This window comes from Apostichopus japonicus, chromosome 8 (assembly GCF_037975245.1).
Source record: "Apostichopus japonicus isolate 1M-3 chromosome 8, ASM3797524v1, whole genome shotgun sequence".
Taxonomy (NCBI): Eukaryota; Metazoa; Echinodermata; class Holothuroidea; order Aspidochirotida; family Stichopodidae; genus Apostichopus; species Apostichopus japonicus.
In genome coordinates, this window is record NC_092568.1 from 10296833 (window position 1) to 10317974 (window position 21142).

The following is a 21142-nucleotide window of genomic DNA, read 5'->3' on the forward strand; positions in this document are numbered from 1 at the left end:
CATAGCCTTTTTCTTTTTCAAAAATAAGAAAGAAAGAAAACAGTTAATAAATCATGCATGCTGCAGGACTCATCTAGCAAAAGTTTTATTTTATATTTTATATATATTTTTTAAATGTGCTTGACTTTACCCCCCCCCCCCACCCCCCCCCCCCGATGGCCTTATTTAGATAATTGACCCAAACTTGATCCGGCCATATCAGTGCATTGATGCATGTAGTCGATTGTTTGTGGTTGTATTTTATTTAATATAGTAAATTTACTGTTAAAAGCTTTATTACTGTCCTTGCTACTTATTAATTCAGTTATAAATCTCACAGTTTGGGTATCCCGAGGACAAATTATGCATGATCAATATCTGTGAAAAATTATGAAATACTTTGAAGTTGAAAGTGTTTGCATGGTAAACAAAAGTTTAACTTAACATGTGTAGGGTGGTCTCTGTGTAAGGGGGCGTGTATGTGGGTGTTGGGGTAACAGGTGGGATGCATTTCACATCATGTTTGTATGTAAGGAAAGCATATCATATAGCAATACCAAGAAACACGCTACTGTTAGGCACCACCACTGGTGAGTTTACTTGAGTATGCAGTACAGTGTGTGCAATCACGCAAATCACGCAAATATAATATAATGAATAATATAATAAATATAATAAAAATATAATCACGCAAATATCATGCAAATCGCAATTTCATGAGATCACACAATAAATTACTTCTGTGTGAAAATCGCTCAAATCAATCATGGGGCAAAAGAGCTTTTGCTGCTGCTGCCCCTTCTCTGTGGAAATGCCTTCGAGAACATGTAAAACACAGTCTATCTCTTGCTTCTTTTAAACGCTCTCTCAAGACTCATCTGATGAAAACCGTTTAATTAATTGTTCATTGTTGCCCATTTTTGCCCTCATTTTTGTCTTGTACTAGGTTTACTGTTTTTTGTTTAGCTGTCGCACTCTTTTTTGACGGACACTGGCGCATTATAAATGTCAATTATTATTATTATTATCATCATAACTTATTGTGTTTCTGTTACTTGACAAAATTACCTTGTTTGCATATCCTTAAACCAGCTGACTGTGGACCTTAAAATTATTCTTCAGGAGAGTACACTGTACTGCAGCACACAGAATAGCTTGTGCCAATATAAAAGTGTTCAATTTGTATAATTACTAAACCAGCTTGTTTGTATCATCTTGTTTGTATCCTTAAGCAGCTGTAACTGGACCTTCAAATTGCACTTCAGAACACTGTACTACAGCACACAGAACAGCTTGTGCCAATTAAAGTGGTTCATTTGTATCACTAAACCAGCGTGTTTGTATCATATGTTTGTATCATTTAGCCAGCTGACCCTGGACCTTCATATTACTCCCAGTACTTCACTGGACTATAGCTGCCACAGGAACTGTTCAATTTTACACTTCAGTACACATTATGATCTGAGCAAACATGATGTTTGTATCACCTTAACCAGGTTGTTTGTATCACTTATTTGTATCCTTTAGCCAGCTGACCCTTGACCTTCACATTACTCCCAGTACTTCACTGAACTATAGCTGCCACAGGAACTGTTTAAGTTAACAATTCAGTACACATTATGATCTGAGCAAACATGATGTTTGTATCACCTTAACCAGCTTGTTTGTATCACTTTTTTGTATCTATGCACCAGAGAACCATGGAACAACTTACAACTACTTCAATACACATCTAAGTACAACATCTGCTTGTGTAATTGCATCACTTAGTCAATTAATGAGTTTTTTTATATGACTATTGTGTTAAGCCTTGTGTATCACTTAAACAGGGTACCACAGAACTTTATAAACACACCAGTACTTCAGAACACAGTTTTACTGCAGTGTGTACAAATGTAACTGCTTGTGTACTACAACTACTTCAATACACATCTGCTTGTGCAATTTGCATCACTTAGTCAATTAATGAGCTTTTTTATATTACTGTAGTGTTAAGCCTTTTGTGTCACTTAAACAGAATACCACAGAACTTTATAAACACACCAGTACTTAAACTGTAAACTGCTTGTGTACTTTGCGTCACCATAAAAACCAGCTTGTTCGTATCACTTGACCCTAGAACTACAAACGCCTGCGAATACCCTATTGCAACATATTGCAACTAGGAAAGCTGGGAAATAGGCCAATTTGCCTCTTTTTCCTTTTCCCTCCTCAACCTTAGGTGATTTATGGGAGATATTTGAATTATGATGTCATAAATAAAAAAAGGATGTTGTGGCCAATTGAGGCAGAGTTTTTACCATCCTGATATCTACAGACTTGCAAACTCCTGGTGATTGTTAATTACTCAGTTCCTTGCAGGTTTTAAAACTATCCATTTCTTTGTATTCTGTGTGCTGAAGCTATTTTAGAAAGTGCCTTCACAGGTAGTGCTTGAGAGTTAAGTAGGCCAATATGTAATATCATCATAAATTTTCAAACTGATTACTTTTCTCTCTGATTGTTCAATCTCACAGTACATGAAAGTAGGACGGAGAGTGCTGGCTTTGGATATATCATAATCAAAAGAGCTTTAAATAAAAAACATTCTAGAATGAAAAATACGAAACACATACAAAGAAAAATCTTTCCAGAAAAATTCCATCTCATTTCCATTAAATTCATCTCAGCTGGTTTTTACTAGGTAGCTGCTCCTTACAGTTCCATAAACAAAGTAGCTAAATGAATGAACGAACAAATGAATGAATGAACAAATGAATAAATGGACAAATGAATTAACGAATGAATGAATGAACGAACAGACAAATGAACGAATGAAGTAACGAACGAACTAATGAACAAACATGAATTAACAAACAAATGAATGTACAAACGAATGAATGAACGAACGAAAAAAGAAGGACATGAACGAACGACAAATCAATGAATGAACAAATGAACAAAGAAATGAGTGAATGAACGAACGAACGAACAAACAAACAAGTGAATGAATGAACAAACAAATGAATAAATGGACAAATGAATTAACGAACAAATGAATGAACAAACGAATGAATGAACGAACGAAAAAAGAAGGAAATGAACGAACGACAAATGAATGAATGAACAAATGAATGAACAAAGAAATGAGTGAGTGAATGAATGAACAAACAAACAAACAAGTGAATGAATGAACAAACAAATGAATGAATGAACAAATGAATAAATGGACAAATGAATTAACGAATGAATGAATGAACGAACAGACAAATGAACGAATGAAGTAACGAACGAACTAATGAACAAACATGAATTAACAAACAAATGAATGTACAAACGAATGAATGAACGAACGAAAAAAGAAGGACATGAACGAACGACAAATCAATGAATGAACAAATGAACAAAGAAATGAGTGAATGAACGAACGAACGAACAAACAAACAAGTGAATGAATGAACAAACAAATGAATAAATGGACAAATGAATTAACGAACAAATGAATGAACAAACGAATGAATGAACGAACGAAAAAGAAGGAAATGAACGAACGACAAATGAATGAATGAACAAATGAATGAACAAAGAAATGAGTGAGTGAATGAATGAACAAACAAACAAACAAGTGAATGAATGAACAAACAAATGAATGAATGAACGAAAGGAACAAACTAATGAATGAATGGACGAAGGAATGAATAAATGAGTAAACGGACAAGTGAATTAATGAACGAACGAACAATGAATCAATGAATGACAATGATGATGATCAAGTGTTTTCTATTTGATCGCAGACCGGTGTTTGACGAAATATTGGTCGCCGATGGGATTATTTGAAAACATCGTCAGAAGGAAGACAATTAGTCGCACACATTTAGTTAATGATACTTAGGACAATTTTACAGTTTATTATGATTAACAATGATGTAATCTAGAAGGAATAAATGCACATAAACTGCTATACATGAACACTTCATACAAGTACAGATTGATTACCTTTGCCTGTGCTTCATATGACTCAGTCTTCCTGTTAGATCGCTTGTTTCAAATTGAATTGTTGTCGGCGTAATAATTACTCTTCGAATCGAAGGTATCTATATACCTAGGGTACAGTATCGTTGCCCTCATTATGTGGTGTAACTTTGTACATTTATGAACAAAAAAAGTGATATTACTGTATCTTTATAAGTTGAACAATACTACTATGCTATATAACAACCCTGTTTCCCATCCCTGTTAGATGTGAATATTTTTGCACAACATTCAACTCTCTGGGAGTTTCATAATTATCTCCATTTAGTGGTCAAATAGATTCACTCCAAATATCTATAGTGTAAACAGTCTGTCTATGAACCTGAAGTTATTTAAATTGTCATTTTCTTCACCGCCGACAATACCATCTTAAAATAACAACCATGTTATTGAGAAATGCAAACTGTTTTGTCAGAAACGTGTCTCATTTCTTCCTGGTTTTCATTTGCTTTCACTAATTTCTAGGTGTCAAGAGCACTTTTTTGTCATCTGTCACGGCAACTCATCTAGAAATTATTCACAAACTCTCTGAGGCTGAGGATTTTTTTTTAACACACACAAAATAAAAAGAGGCGGGGAAAAAATTCTCCCCAGAAAATTTGACTTCAAATTTACAGTTGCTACGCAAATCTTTGCAACTTGCAAAATAGCCTCCTCCTCTGACACGGATGGTTTGTCTAAGAAGCCTTTAGCGCTAATGTCCTTCCCCTTTCTTTTCTTATCTTCCTTTTTTTTTCTCTTTCAAAGACACTAAAATAAATCTTCTTTTATACTGTCTATACCCCCCATGTCACAATCTTACGGACAGTAAAGTAACAGATATATCTGAAAATCCTTATCCTAGCAACAAGGACTTATATCGGTAGTGGCTGCTGCCGTTGTGGCTGACATTTGCAGAAATGACCCAAGGTCATTCTTTGGGTGATACTGAAGCAATTCCCACCAAAAACCAATGAAATCTCTGTTGCCCAGGCGGGCTGTCGTTAAGGATGATAGCGTGGTGGTTATGTCGTCAGTCTAGACACACTAATTAGAGGGATCTAACCTGATAAACGGGAAGAACCTTATGGACAAGTGTTATTCAAAACCGCTGAGGCAGCTTACGGAGACAGTGAACTTGAATGCGGGCTCGGAAAAAAGTGCATTCGGGGGAACGTATAGTAGGGTAGCAACTGGGAATAGTTGTGCTGTTGTGTTAACAAATGTAATGTTTGTGTAACTATGGGGGAAGGGGGGGGGGAAAGGAATAATTATAGGCATAAATGGAGTGAAACCATGGAATAATGTTTTTTGGAAAATAATACTTCATTTGTAGATGGAGACTGTTGTAGTTGCTGATTATTCATAATGACTCAACTGGCAAAGTACTGAAAAGGTTTAAGCTGTACGAGCTAGGCTAAAATATAACTACGATGCAACCCTAGATCTCAGTGTTTACTATTCTGGAATGGGTTTCAAATGATGCCTCTACAAGACCTCTTACAACAGGAAATAAGAAGCTGTGATTATGGATGATGTTTCAGTCTTGCTTGCCTCTTACTGTGTCTTGCAACCTCCCCTCCCACCCCCCCCTCCCCCCGTGGACTTTGTTTACACCATTAAATAATAGTCATATTAATTAAAGGCCAAGTGTGTGGTTGAAGAATATTACAGACAAAATGAATGAATGTCATTATTAGTATATTGCTGTGATGTTGTTTTATACCCTCAAAACCTCTAAAACAGTGTTTCTTTTCCAGTTTTAAGGTTTTTCTTTATTTCAGTGGTTCCTTTAAGAAGGTATATTCAATGTACACATGTCTCTGAAGATGGGTTCCTCTTAATACGCAGGAAACAGGAAGCTGTGATGCTAGATAATGTTGTAGTCTAATTGCTTTGTGCTAGCTGTTTTGTCTCTTTGCCCGATTTGTTGAACTAGATATGACATTAATCACAAAGACCAAGCGTGTGATCATTGAGTAAAATACCACTCCATGATTAATCTAAACTACAGTGTGAAATGTTTCCCCGAAACGTAATGAGCCCTTGTTACCTTTATTATTGAAGAAGTTAGCATGCATAGACTCCGCCGGATGTGTGACCTGATTAATGCACTTTGGCTTCGGCTTCGAGTACAATGTTTCTTCATGCTGTCATGTTGGACGAATCTAACCGTAATAGTAATTACAGACTTTTCGATCCGCGTTAAAGTCATTGTCGACTTTGCAATTTGTGGTCCCCCTAACAATTTGTGCAAGGTCGGTAAGAGTGACTCCATCGTTTTCCCTTTTGGTGAACCAAACAGTGAATCTTTGCCACGTAGTCAGATCAATGCATGCCTCCTGTCATATTGCAGCATAAACCCCTGTTTGTGTTTGTGTTAACCATCACAGATTTTGCCTGTTTTTGCCTTTATGCTGCTTGTACTCATGCATACATATTAAAAGCCTGCTATGCCAAGCATGGACTTTCATTGGAGTTTTTGACAGAAGGGTACATGTACCTAGAGTTGTTATAGGTTAAAAGTATCCATTGAATATACACACTAGCCGTGAATACATACGCCTGGAAATTTCAAACAGAAAATTTTGTAATATTTGTGTTATATCGGTATGGAGGTATGTTAATAATGCAAGCAGAAGCAGTTGAATAAAGTAATATAAAACCTAAGTTATTCAACTATTTCCTGTACTTGATTCATCTGTCTATATATATATATATATATATATATATAAATTACATATTGTTATTTCAAAGAAGGTATAGATCTCAATTGGATGACCTGTGGGTATTGAATTTAGTGTGGCAGGCAGTGGCAATTACCGTTTACACTCACAGGACAGATTTGCTACATTATGAACAATGGAAAACATAATATGCATGGCACCCCTATCTTAAACGACAGGTAAATTCATCCGATTAATTCATACTCATACTTATTTCACACAATTACCATCATTTAGTCGGCCTGTCAGCTTCTTTTTTCTAATACTGTACCTCCATCCACTGGCATGTCATGGAACAAACAAAGGTATGCTCAAAATTCAGATCTTAAAGTGACAAGAGGTAGACGTCTGCCGAGGACATTGTGATGTTCAACCCGATATAGACTATGGCTATGACTCCTCTGCTCACCCCCAAATACACTATGCTAATCCATCCCCCCTCCACCCAGGTTTCTGAGAATTCTGATCCAGGTCAACCTTTCCCGCTATATCCATATTAAAAGAGTTGGCCAAACAGATTATATCTGTCAGCTTATCTTTCAATTTTTGAGATAAAACAGCACTTAATTAACCAAAAACCCCTTCCAGATTGAGAACAAGTTTTCAAGTAACCTATGGGCCCTTTAGGGTATTAACACCGTGGCTTTAATAGAAAACCCTTTCAGATAATATTACCTCGCAGAGTTATTTGTCTCTCTCGTTCTTATTTCTTGTGCCATATTTTTTTTTTTCCCCTTTGATGCTCATGAAATTGTCAAGGAATTTGTCTGTAGATAATTATTTTTCCCCCCTCTTTTATCTGCATCCATTAAAGACCTACTTTTTCTCCTTAAACACCTGTGGGGCGGTTAGGTAACCGGATATCCGTTTCCTAGGAAATAACGGCTGTCCATTAAGGGTATCAGAAATTATTTACCTGAGTACTGACAGCTCATCATCATCATATAGTCTGCTTCGAGCTCGGTCTTGATCTCGACTGCGATCTAGGCTTACCTGGGATCGAGACTTAATCGAGCACCGCACCATTCCGAAGGTTTGAAGTAGCCTTAAAGAGCAGTCAATTATGAGACGAAAAAAATGTAGCCGGCAAAACGATAGATGTGAAAATTAACCAAGAAAATGCTGCTAGCAAACGACTTAACCTACTAAAAACAAAGAAAGGAAGGGGCGAAAAAAAGGATCTGTGTACATATTGGAAAGTTAAATTATAAATTGTGAAGCTTTATGGTAAATCTTATACAAATTATTTACAAATTTTGAGCAAATATGAAGATATTTCAGATTTTTTTTGTCCCAACTTCTTTTGTTTAGAAATAGGTATTAAGTGACAGAGAAACTGGTTCATATGAACTAGTTTTCATGTAAGATCATGCATTTTTTAAAACCAAATAATTGGTACCTTCAAGAACAAGATGAAAAGCATGCATGGACATATACTGTATATCCAAGTTAATTATGAGCAGTAAACCAGGGTATGGGATTAAAGATAGGCCGGGTTTAATATTAGTTTAATCATCTTCAGATTTTTAAACGCAGCATAGTTATCAGCAACAAACAAATGGGAGAAAAAAAAAGCAAACACAAAATTAAAAAAAAAAAAGGTTTTTTTTGGGGGGGGGGGCTGAATTGATTAAACATTTAATAACCACCAACAGCCAATATAAAGGAGTGAGCAATTTGTTTGCTGCATAGATTGGTAGTTTGAGAGAAGGGATATCCATGCATTTGGGCAAATATATTAAACATGATTTGAAAGTAAATAAACATATGAGAATTATTACAATAAACCCAACACACACTGCAGTTTTAAGGACATTTTTGTTTAGAGTCGTATTTGTTTGTAACAATTATTAATAAGTAGCTCACGTTAATATTGTCCCAGGAGTCCCAGCGTGGCAGCAATATGGAATTAAATCCTATAATGAAGTTGTTCCCAATGATTTATATATATATAATTAATGCCAGTTAATCTGTCATATAGGTTATTCCATAAATCTTCTTTTCCTTAATAATCCAGTGAAATTATCGTATTAGTGAAATGGGTCTTAAATGCATTGCACTAATTCCCAGCAGTGATGCTTGTAAGAAAGTAACCGGCCTTCACTCAGGGTTGCAGACAGGTGTAGACTTGCATGTGTGTGCTGTCTGACCATTAAAGGGTGTGAAGACTCACGCCAAAAGAAACATCTAATGTCGGTAATCTGACCTAGTTTCGAATGAGGTGTAAAAGAAGTGTTAGACACCACCATCGATCCCAGAAAATACACACACAGCTTGCTACTGTAGGTAATTAGACACTAGTGTACAGTCAGTACATACAGCTGCGGTCAATACCCACAGCACAGTGTATAAACGATACAGCGATGGACATCTCAGGTCTAGATAAAGATAACAAGGTATCAGGTTTGATTACTGTCTGCATTTTGTAGCGACACAAACAAAATGTCACTTGCAAGCAACAGAATGTTAACTTTTTCAGATGGCAGCATGCGGTTTGTGGCGAGTCTTCAATGCCTTCAACAGGGATTTCAGCCAAGTTTTGCTGTCATGTGTTAATGTATTGAGTCGTGTTGCCAAGGTTGTTAGTATCTGACCGTGCTCACTGTTTGTTCAGGCTAACATGTGGGAGTTTGTACATGCTAACATATATGTACAGGCTAACATATGGGAGTTTGCACATGCTAACATATAGGATTTAGTACAGGGTAACATGTGGGAGTTTGTACATGCTAACATATAGGATTTAGTACAGGGTAACATATGGGAGTTTGTACAGCTTACGTCTTGGAGCTAACATTTTGGATTAGTACAGTTTAATATCTGGAAGAGTACAGCTAAACATGTGTGAGGCTCAGAGGTTGTATTTTGGCGATCACTAGGCATGTCAGTCCAGACTTGAGAGTCCAGATATAAGGGTCATTGATTTTACATTTCAGGACGGAGAAGTGTAACTCCTTAGAGATCTGAGACTGATCAAAGATTTGAAGTTCCTGATCATCGGAGAGCAATTTGTTAAATTCCGTAGTGATAATAAAGTAAACTATAGTAGACTGCAAGCGCAGAACTTCCTATCTTGGTCGTCATTTCCTCCCCGAGTGCGATCAATTCATCTTTACCTCATCCCCTGACATCCTGGTAGAAGAAAAAACCAACACTGGTGACTTTACAATACTGTATATACTACAGTGACACCAAATCTAATTAAATATGTGCCGACTGGACACAAAAGTTTAAAAAAATGATAAAACAAAACTTTCCAGCCAACAAATTCTTAAACGTTTTGAAAATTCTCTCTTCTCTTTGTATGTTATTCAATATTAGATGTAAATATTTATATTTACAAAATTTCATGTTGGCATGACCCTTCACTGATTTTGGGGATCATCAAGCAGTGCTTATCCTTAATTTTGCTTCAAAATAATAATCCTTTTCTGACAAAATTGGCTTGGTCAATATGAGCATCTTTCTGTTTGGATACAGCCATGTTTTATGTGACTGCATATAACTACTAAATAAAATCATGAATGTTCTTTTAAGCTTCTCTGTGTCAATCATGCGTACCAAGTGTTAAAATCCTTAACTGTTTACAACAGTTGCTGGTGGGCGATCTTCGTAATCAAGTAACCAACGCCGTTTTCAGTAACCTATGCCGACGCTCCCAGTGGCTGTATGCCACGTTTTGGTGATCCTTTATACACAGAATTCTTGATATATGTATGGCATAAAGTAAGTTAGCCTGTTGGTAACTATGGTGTCGCTATAGTGATGCATGCTCTTAGTAACTATGGTGTTGCTATAGTGATGCATGCTCTTTGAATCAGCACTGTAATGATATCCCAGGGTAGCGTACATGTTTCATCTTTATGAACTTTATGGTCATGCAGTAGTAATTAATTGAGTGCATGTTTCTATTTGGTATTAATAGAATGTAGGTCACTGGCTGGATCATATAGTCCTATATACCTCATTTACTTACAGTAATATGTCAATAAAGACTGAGGAAGATATCTCACCAGTGCATCTTTCTTTTCATAATTCCTTCATCAATTTAATTGCAATTACACCTTTTCCTCCGGGGGAGGGAAAAAGGCCTTAAAAGTCTTTTCTAAGATGTGGCTGTTCCTCTTTGCAATATCGGTTTGTATGGCTCAGGGCGTGCGTCGATACTGTAACTCAGTTTGTCATTTTTGACCATTTTATGTCTCCATGGGAACAGATCATACACTTGAAAACACCGTGCCTTTAACAGGTTTGCCAGGCACCATCGGTTCTTCTCTTATGATGGGGGATGTTGGTCAAAGGAGCAATCAATACACAAACTCCACTCCCAGGGGCCGGAATCTCTCTCAAGTAGACTTTAACCGGTCAATTGGCATGTGTGGTCACGCCGAACAAATGTGCGAACAAGACAAAAATGTCGGACACATCCAGGGTAGCGTCAATTTGGTCGACCGTGCAGCTCTGCGTGGATGAGTTTTTTATTTATTTTTATTTAAGTCGTTGCGGATATGCAATTGCAAAAGGCTGTCTATTCTGTTTAAGTCTTGATTAGGCCAGAATCTATTTTCTTTCCTTCTTTTCATATTTGGTTTTAATTTTTTTGGGGGGGGGGTGGGGGCTCCCTTTTGTAACCCTCACTTTTGGAATTATCTTTGTTCTTATTGCGTCAATTTTATGAGGTCAGTGACACGCATAGCTGGCCCTCTTGTAAAAAATCCCTAGAAGGAAGTAAAATCCATCGATACAGACTGACACCTTTGGAAGTTTTCGTTTTTTGGGGGTTTCATGTTATAATGCAATGTGCACAAATCAACCCTGTCCTACATCGGTGACAAGAATCGTATAACGAAGGATGACACAGTTCACCGGGTATCTTTCTTATGCGAGTCTTGTTCCGTTTCTTACTTCTTATTCCTCCCAGGTGGCCCTGACAGTTCTGTATATACTCTTCGGTTGTAGTAACACCGACCAGTTCCCCTCTTTTGTATAAAATGAGGTCAAGAAATTAACCTCATTTCTCTTCAATGCATTCATCATCATGGCAGGGAGATAAAGCTACTTTAAAGAAAAGCCACAGGTCCTTGGGGAAAGAGCTCCCCACCTATGTCACGTAACTAGCTCTTACAAGTTCTTTTTCTTTAACAAATTTAGGTTGTCGTGAGGGGAACGTCTAGGGGATAACCATTCAAAACTGGAGTACATAGGTATCTTCATATAAGATGTGTTACAGAACTCTTTTTTCTTTTTTTTTCATTTTTCCTTTCCTTTTTTGGGCTACCGAAGGGAGAGAGCGACACTGTTCGATTTATCCTAGCTTGTTTGATGTACAGTTTTAAGAAACATGAGTTTTAACATACATAGACAAATATCTATATTTAATGATTTTTTCATGACTTAGTCACTTTCCAGCTCTTCAGGACGTGTCACGAATGTCATGCCTTCAAATAAACCATTTGATCAAACTATTCATGTTCTCAACAGAATGTCATTTGCTCTAGATATATTATTGGAATGAAAGTTAGTTCTTGCTTGCCATATAAAATGCTCTCTAACTCCCTGTTGCCTTGAACTGATAGTGAAATGTCAGAAATTGAACAAAGGTGCTTGAAAGTTCTCCTAATTGAAAGCTTGAATACATCTACTCCTTTAATATCCTTGTAGTCCTGTCTTGTATAACAGATGTATTCATTTGAATGGCTTTAGTATAATAATGATGCAGTGTGAATATATATGTCAATGGTATTAAAATGGCCAGCCAGTTAACTTGGTATATTTATGTTTCTTTAATACCACTTTATTACTAATAAACCTGGATGATAGATCTGGATACTGGCTTGTCTGTGGATGCAATATCAAGCATTCATTTCTGTATATACTGGGCATGCAATGACACTGACCAACTTGTAGTATCAGAAATTTTGATCCATATACAGTAGGCCTGAAGTTGCAGAAAGATGTAAAAAATCTATGCCATCGAATCAAGTTTACATTCACTGTACTTCATAATAAATCATAATATCTGTAAAATGTGTCCGCAAAATTGGATCAAGTAAGGCAACAAACAACAACAGCAGTAATAGGCCACTGCTGATCCCCCGGGTCAACCCCTAGCTGCGTCTACATTACAAATTAAACACAGAGCACAAGTTCTGATCCTTGATCCTAGTCTATCCTGTGGTTCAAATCATGGGGTACGTTCTGCTTTAACATATTTTATAAATTTAACACCGCACTCACAGTCTTATGTAAACAGGGCTTTTACATGTGGGTATAATCATGGAGTTGGAGAGACACTGTCATGGTATAATAGGAATCAACATACCACAAGGTAGATCATCAGAGTGTTGGATCAGGTGACAGGCGTTGAATTTGACGGTATGAAATGACATGTAGTTCTTACCGTAATGAAATATTAATTGACAGAATATGACATGTTGTCGGCATATTGCCACTCCATGTGACCATGCCATCATGTATATTAGTAATTGCCCCAGGTCATGTGTGTTCACATAAGAGCTCTAGCGTGGCCCACACAGTGTATAAACCCATATTGCCACTCCATGTGACCATGCCATCATGTATATTAGTAATCGCCCCAGGTCATGTGTGTTGACGTAAGAGCCGTAGAGTGGCCCACACAGTGTATAAACCCAGGGTGATACCACCTCATCTTAAACGTCGTTCAAAATGGTCGCTTCTTTTTCACTAGTATTTATTTAGAAAAACAAACAAACAAATAACTTCTGTCGCAGATTAGATCAATTTTTTTGTAAAGGGAAAACTAGCGTATGCCTAGTAATCTCTTCTCGACGATGATGTTTAACATCTGCAAACATGTCGTACGATCGGCCTCATTATATTCACCAAAGGTACACAGTTCCAGCTAGCCACGTAATCTGATTCGTCTACTCGAGACAGAAGCAAGAGGAAAGAAAAGAAGAAGAAGAAGAAGAAGAAGAGGGAAAAAAAGTGTTTCGTTCCTCTTTGCACAAAATATAAACAACCATACAGCTGTAAAAGCAAACTACAATGTCGGACAATCTTGCTAGTCCATTGTCTGTTGCCTGGTTTTGACAACATGTCGGATGTATTTCAGAATTGTATATTAATCTGCGTAACATTTCCTTTGTCTGTCTGGTAGACGTAGTAAGGGACACCCCGCCGGGATCACGGCGGAGGGTATGACTCAAGTTGTATCGAGTGCCTCTTCGGTGGCAACTTTTTCTTTTTGGCCGTACTGGCAAACGTGGAATAGACCACCCCCTGACGGGATTGCTCGTACTCGTCAAGATCGGTCGTCCGTAGTCGATGACAGCTCAAACTTACAAACTTTCAGCTGTCGTTTTATTAAGAGCGGATTAATCTACATGTAGAGGAACATGGTAGCATGCAAGAAACAAAAGGATAATCTTTCATTTGAGAGGCGTCCTTTTGACCTTCTTATGTCGCCTATTAGAAGGAGTTCCTCAGGTTGCTTTATTTCAGTTTGATCAGAGTATAAATGTATCTTACATTGCATATATATAAAACCAAAGAATTAAATCTATCTAACATTTTATAAATGATAGAATTAATGTATTTAACATTGTGTATATATGTAACCATAGAATTATTATATTTAACATTGTGTATATACCATAGAATTAATCTTATTAACATTGTGTATATATAAACCATAGAATTAAGTCTATCTAACATTGTGTATATGTAAACAATAGAATTAATGTATCTAACATTGTGTATTTATAAACCATAGAATTAATATATTTAACATTTTGTATATATATATAAACCATAGAATTAAATCTATTTAACATTCTGTATAAAAAACCGTTTTTAACATGATATCTACAAATGTAAATATTGGAATGTTTTGATGCCCTGTATGTTTTATACAATAAAGGTCATTCAAGGTTGAATTCTTTAAAATCCGGTGAACACTCCAGATCCAAAACAAACCTTGGGTGGACTTCATGCTTGGTCCGTATGTATATCAATACGTCCATGAGTGTGAAAGAAATTGATTGTTTTATCGGAGGCCAAAGGACATTTGAGGAAAATTTTTAACATTTAGCTTTATTCTCACACCAACCGACTTGGAAACATCAACAATTTTCATATTCCACTTCATTGCGTAAAAAGACACATGTAGTCTTGTCAAAGTAGCGAGCTGACTGGATTCAGATATTATCACCAAATGAGTTTGTGATAAGATCAAAAATTTATTATCAATGAAAGCAATACACCCTCCCTGAAATTTTCATCAAATAAATGGAAAGATGCGGGCAATTCAATGAAAATCCAACAGCTGATGAACCCTGTGCAAGATTTAAAGGCATTGAAGACTCGCCCCAAACCGCGTGCCGCGCTCTGAAAAAGTTAATTTTTCGTTGCTTGCAAGTGAAGTTTTCTTCTTGTCGCTACAAAATGCAGAGAGTAATGAAATGTGATACCTTGTTATCTTTTATCTGGACCTGAGATGTCCACCACTGCTATGTACACTGTGATGTGGGTATTGACCGCAGCTATATGTACTGACTGTAGACTAGTGACTAATTACCGATGGTAGCAAGCTGTGTGTGTATTTTCTGGGATCGATGGTGGTGTCTAACACTTCTGTTACACCTCATTTGAAACTAGGTCAGATTACCGGCATTACACGTTTCTTTGTGCGTGAGTCTTCACACCCTTTAAAGTACAGTAATGTAATGAAAATGTTATTCCACAAACCATTGCAACTTAGCTGCATTTTAACTGTGCATCATTTGGACCATTTCTACATACAGGAGTTCCTTGCTTGTTGAAAACAAAAGAAAGATAATTATTTCAACAGTGGAGTACTTAGACAATTATTCAATAATATTTGACTAAATTGGAATGGGTTTGCTTTGTGTCTTTATTTAGTTGACTTCCTTGAAACAATCTTTCTTGTTAGTATTAATTGCCAGGGACTGACATGGAATATTCCCTATTGACTGATTCTATATAAAAGTACCTATGCCTTTTTTTTTTTTGACTCTTTGTTTTTTGGTTTCCTTTCCAAGGGACCTGTTTCTAATAAATATCTAATAAATACCCTACTTTGTTCAAACTTTATGGACCTAAATCAAGTTCTATACTTTCATTTATCTTATTAAGTTGGATAATTTTTCTGAACTTAAGTTACGACTTTTAACCAAACTTATTATACTTTTTTTTTTGTAATATAATAATATGATCATTCTTCAAGCGATTCACCAGTATTAACAGTAGGAATTATAATGAAAGGAGTGACTACATAGCAGCGTTGAATTGAAGAGTAGTGACTTAATCATGTAAGAGGTTCAATAGATATGCAAGCAACTTTAACTAATGTTACTTAATTTACTCCCGTCCTGAGAGGAGTTTGCCAAGCTTCTTTGACTTTGCACTCCTGAAGGTTTTGTTTTATCTGGTAATCATGGTGATAAATAATTTGTTATCAAAAAAGCAGCTGGTTAAGTTTTATTACAAGGAGAACCTTAAAAAAAAGTCCTCCAAATTTATAATGCCATCTGTTCTTTTAAGAATTGTCCATCTTTAAGATTTCTAATGCTCTTAATTAGTCTTCGTTAAAAGGACCTTGAAATTGTTGCCCTCCATTGTTATCCCTTTTATTTTGCGTCTTTTAGATTGGGTGCATACTTCTTCTAGAATTACCATTGCCTTGCTTTTCCAGCATACTGAACAATTTCTATTCCTTCTTGATTTTGTTTCTTGTAAAATTGTAATCGACCTCAAATGTAAAACTGCTCTATCTTAAATTGTTATATTGCTTAATTCTCTCTTTTTTGTTGTTGCTATTTTGGCCATGGGGAGGGGAAAGGGGAGGGGGAGGTGGGAGGAGGGTCATTTTTGTTGTTAAATGTAACTAATACAAATAAAATTTAGCATTACATCATAGACTCATTTCAAAGTTGGTATTATAATATCTAAGCGAACAGTGTCAGTGAAATCCTGACCATAAGTAGACATTTAGCAGGATCTCAGTATGTCTTTTTGGTTCCGGCGAAAGGGAAAAATGACGTAGTCACTCCACCGACCTTGCACAATTGTGACCGGAAATGCGGATTGTCGGCAATGATGATAATGAGGATCGCAACGTCGGTAATTACTGTTACGGTCAGATTCGTCCAACACAGCAGCATACAGGAACGCTGTACTCAAAGCCGAAGCCAAAGTGAATCAAACAGGTCACACATCCGGAGTCTATGCATGCTAAGTTCTTCAATACCGCCCTCATTACTCTTCGTGAAACATTTCCTACTGTAGTTTTGGTTTAACAATGCTTGATACAGTCCTTTTTCTTTCCTTACATCAACAGGTGATATGCGGTCTTCCATTTGGGACCGAGATTGACTTGTGGTCTGTTGGATGCATTCTGGCAGAGGTATGTTATGAAATTTTCCCATCTGAAATGACATTCTAAACTGAATAGATTCCAAATTTGAGTTAAAATGTTGAATAGGAAGCCACCCGACGTGTAAGTTGTAATCCACAAGCCCCGTTTCTCCCACATTTGTCGTCGCTTAGGGGTCGTAAAATTAACTGCTGATTATTAGTATTTTTTTGATTATTATTAATGTTATGTGGACATTATGATGACCGAGAGGTTTGATTGCTTATCCAAAACTTGCGGGAATATTTTCTGCATCTGTTCACGGTCAAAAACTACATCTAAACTACAAAGCGATATGATTTTTTATTTTTGCAAACTTGAGTGATATTTTGTGAATGCATCTGTTGTCATGACAGCAAATTCAGCTGAGAAATGTTTTGTTTCTCTCTCTACAACATCTAACACACTTTATATTCCCAGAGGAATGTAAGGTGTCTACAATAACGAAAAGTTACAGTTGCATGAAATTCTAAATATATAGAACCATTGACATTCAAGCAAACTTTGTAAAATGTATAAATCAAGGATAAATCAAGAAGAAGATTATAGTAAGAAAGTAAACTCTTTGGCCCATAGTGACATCATATACCACCCACTAAGGTCTAAAATAGGGACTGGGATAGGGAGTAAGGAACTAAGGATATTAATAATACAATGCTATTCTAGTTTGGCACTGTGTCAAAAGAGTAGGTTGCTAAGGGGCTGATATTTGTACTTAGTATCTACATTAAGTAATTGAATTTTTGAAATTGTTATGATGAAGATTCATTTAAATGCCAAATTCTGGCATCAGTGTAGGTAGAAACATGTCAGTATTTTTCCATGAAATTATGACAAGAAAAACATACAGGAACTATAATATTCACCTGCTAGTGACACTATGACATCACACCAAAATTGGCAACCCCTGACGTGACTTTTGCACCACAGTATCTACGGAACGGAAAAAGGTTTTTCTTGACTCTTCTGGAGAGGTTACACTTTATCCCTAAATCTAAGTTGACATTTGTGATATATTTATACCAGCCTGGGCCATGGATGTCCAGTTTTCTATTCCTATAATAAGCATCCCTGATTAATGAATTTCCTATTTTGGCAGTTATTCTAACTGTGATTCAATCCTTTGTTTTTGAAGACTCTATCATGTGATTATACTTATTAGCCTGAGCTGGTGTGTCAAACCCACCAAGACCGTGATTCTCTTGACCCCCTACAGAGCTCTACATTTGTTGCAGTTTAGTGGTTTAACACAAAGTCTTCTGTGAATATTTTATTTCTGGTTGTGAACATTTGAAAATGGATCTGTTGTTGTTGTTCTGCAATCACTGTTACCTTAGGCTATAGTAGTTTTAATTGTTCAATCACATGTCAGCATTTAACCTCTTCCATGAATTGAATGGTCTATATAAATAGTTTGCTGCTACCAGCAATTTGTCCATGCCCACAACAGTTGCCAGATAAATTAAGCCATTGATTCATGCAAATGTGTTCTGGCTGAGTTAACAATTGTTGATATCACAATAGGTGTTGACGACATGTTTCTCAACTGTTCGTCAATGGTATGATTAGCTCGAAAAGTTGCTGAGATACCGGCATAACTCTCAATTCAGAGAGTGTTTCTGATATGGCCTGTTAATATTTAAAGGGCCTCAATGCAAACTTGCTGACAATTGACAGCTGAGCACAAAGTGCCCTATTTGATGCTATTATTAATCATGTATTAAAATTTGCCCATCTTTTTCTTTTGCCTTTGGATTCTCTATTTTCAAGCTATACATCGGACGGCCGTTATTCTTCGCTCGAACAAAAGGACACATCCTTGGAAAGATTTACCAGTTGCTGGGGCCTCTACCAGTTCAGATCTACCAGAGAGGAAAGTTCTTCCACAGTTTTGATCATCTCGGTGGCCCTGCTCAACCTTTCGTTGGTACGAGGTGAACGGGGAGGGATTAAGGCCGTGACAGATTGATTGAAAGTCAAAGAAAAAACTAAAGCCAGAGATCTTATTACATGAGATCTTGTATCCCATGTTGAAAGAAAAGATTACTTCTTCACTAGATGTTGATAAAAATGTGACAATTATTTTTAAAGCTAGGCTTTAGAACAAGGGACTTCTCCTGAAAAGATGATGCTGTTGCCATGGCAATTTAAGTGTAGCAGTTAACATCTGATGAGGGAGAATCTGGGGGACCCTTGATTCTTTCAAGGAAGTCATGTTGTGAAGTCAATTTACATTGCCTCGAGAAACCATCATTAGGTAGGTGGTATGTATGCCATCGCCCAAAAGCTTGGAAGAACAAGGTGGTTATGGTTGTCACACAAGTATGATGGATAATATGACAGCCGTACCCGATCACCTACTTAAAAATAAATAGAGATCTTAAAGATGATTAAAATTATTGCATATGAAAGTTTCTTAAATTAACTTTACAACAAGAATCGGAGTTTCTAATGCAAGAAATTTTCCGACTATATCCCTACTCCTATGTATTGAGGAAGCATCAGTCTTTTAGCAGGTATCTTCTCCAATGGAAAAAAGAAGTATCCAGTAGACATTGAAATTAGTTTGAATGATTTTCTTTCACTAATTCCAGGCTTCAGGCTTATTTCAGTGCCTTGACGAAATTGGAGGTTTTTTTTTTCATCTTAAAGTCTGTGTTGGGTGTGTTGTGTTTTTTTTTTTAATGGAAAAATTCGACTGACCAAAGTATTTCATTTTCTATCATCAACTTCAAGTTTTCATTTTCGTTTCATGTTTTTGTGTAACTCTGATGTGACTCATTGCAAACGTGTTGGAATCTCTTTCATCCTTTTGCAGAAACTTTCAACAAACTAAGAGGTGTTCTATTAAACACTACCTGTGCAGACTTTGTTTCCTTCATTCTGGGATTTCTGTCGTATGACGTAGGTAAGTTATTATGTCAACTGGGTAGAAACGACCGATATTGAGAGGATTGAATGCAGGATATAGTAAAATATGTTTTGTTATAGCTATTGGTCGTGTATCGATTTCTAAACAAAGGAACCACTAATTCAGTTCTCGTCTGTCATTGTTAAAATGAAGTCTGCTATGTTGGGGGTGATGGATGTTATGAAGCATCACTTTTGATTTTTGCCCTGCCCTCCCACACACCCCCCCCCCTGCCATTCTTTGATGCTGTGTTAGAAGCAGATGAAAGATATAAAGATCGGTCCAGATATCGATGCAACCAGCCTGAAAACTCGAAGCTGGTGGTACGTTCCTTAGTTTATATGTGACTGAGATGGATTCCAATTTCGTTTCTCTTGCAATCTCTCTTGAAAGTTCATTCCCTGCCACTTTCCTTCATGCTGAAGTGATCTCGTGGTGTGATTTCTGGGATTGCTCAGTGTACTGAATGGTAGCTCAGTAATTATGGTACAACACAGCAGGGACATGTTATCCCAGAGGGGTTGACTGGGTTTTCATTGTTTCTGTTTGAAACTAGCTTTTTGATTCCTTGCCAAAGAAACCTATACAGTGGTGGTGGCAGTGTCAGTGTGTGTTTGCGTGTTAATGTATATGTTATACTCTTGTATTGAACACGATGACACACACGCACACAAAAAATTGAAGATAAGGTGGTGAATTTCATACTTAATATGTAAAGTCCATTGTTTTTAGGAAGAGATCAAATATCAATTGAATTCAAAAAAGAGGTAAAAGTCTGAAAACATTGTTCACATAATAACTCCAAATAAAAGCTTAAATGAACTTAACACCCACACTTTGAAGCTACCCTATAGTAAGAGAATGCTATTGGTTTTATTGAGGTCAAAGTCTGAAAAACCTTGTAGAGACAATAATTCTTGAATGAACATCATACTTTGTAGAGTTACCTTAGTTGTGGGTACAAAGACACATCCTTTTGTGTAAAGATAAAAGATCAACAGAGGTGAAAATAATGAGAATTTATAATTAATATGTTAATTTCAAAGCATGTAACTCAACTTTGGACACTGTATGTCGGTCCACTTTGTTGCCTGCGGAAGTCAAGAGAGGAAGTTTCAA

General features: G+C 36.6%; 1 protein-coding gene across 3 annotated transcripts in view; it reads left to right on the top strand.

Annotated features, from left to right (window-relative positions):
- Nucleotides 1-21142, top strand: part of LOC139972121 (uncharacterized) — a 147460-nt gene that overhangs the window by 113185 nt on the left and 13133 nt on the right. For all 3 annotated transcript variants that reach the window (XM_071979066.1, XM_071979065.1, XM_071979067.1), the window contains exons 9-11: nucleotides 17038-17103; nucleotides 18883-19039; nucleotides 19931-20020. In XM_071979066.1, the coding sequence (XP_071835167.1) occupies nucleotides 17038-17103; nucleotides 18883-19039; nucleotides 19931-20020 (313 nt within the window). The remainder of the gene's footprint in view (nucleotides 1-17037; nucleotides 17104-18882; nucleotides 19040-19930; nucleotides 20021-21142) is intronic.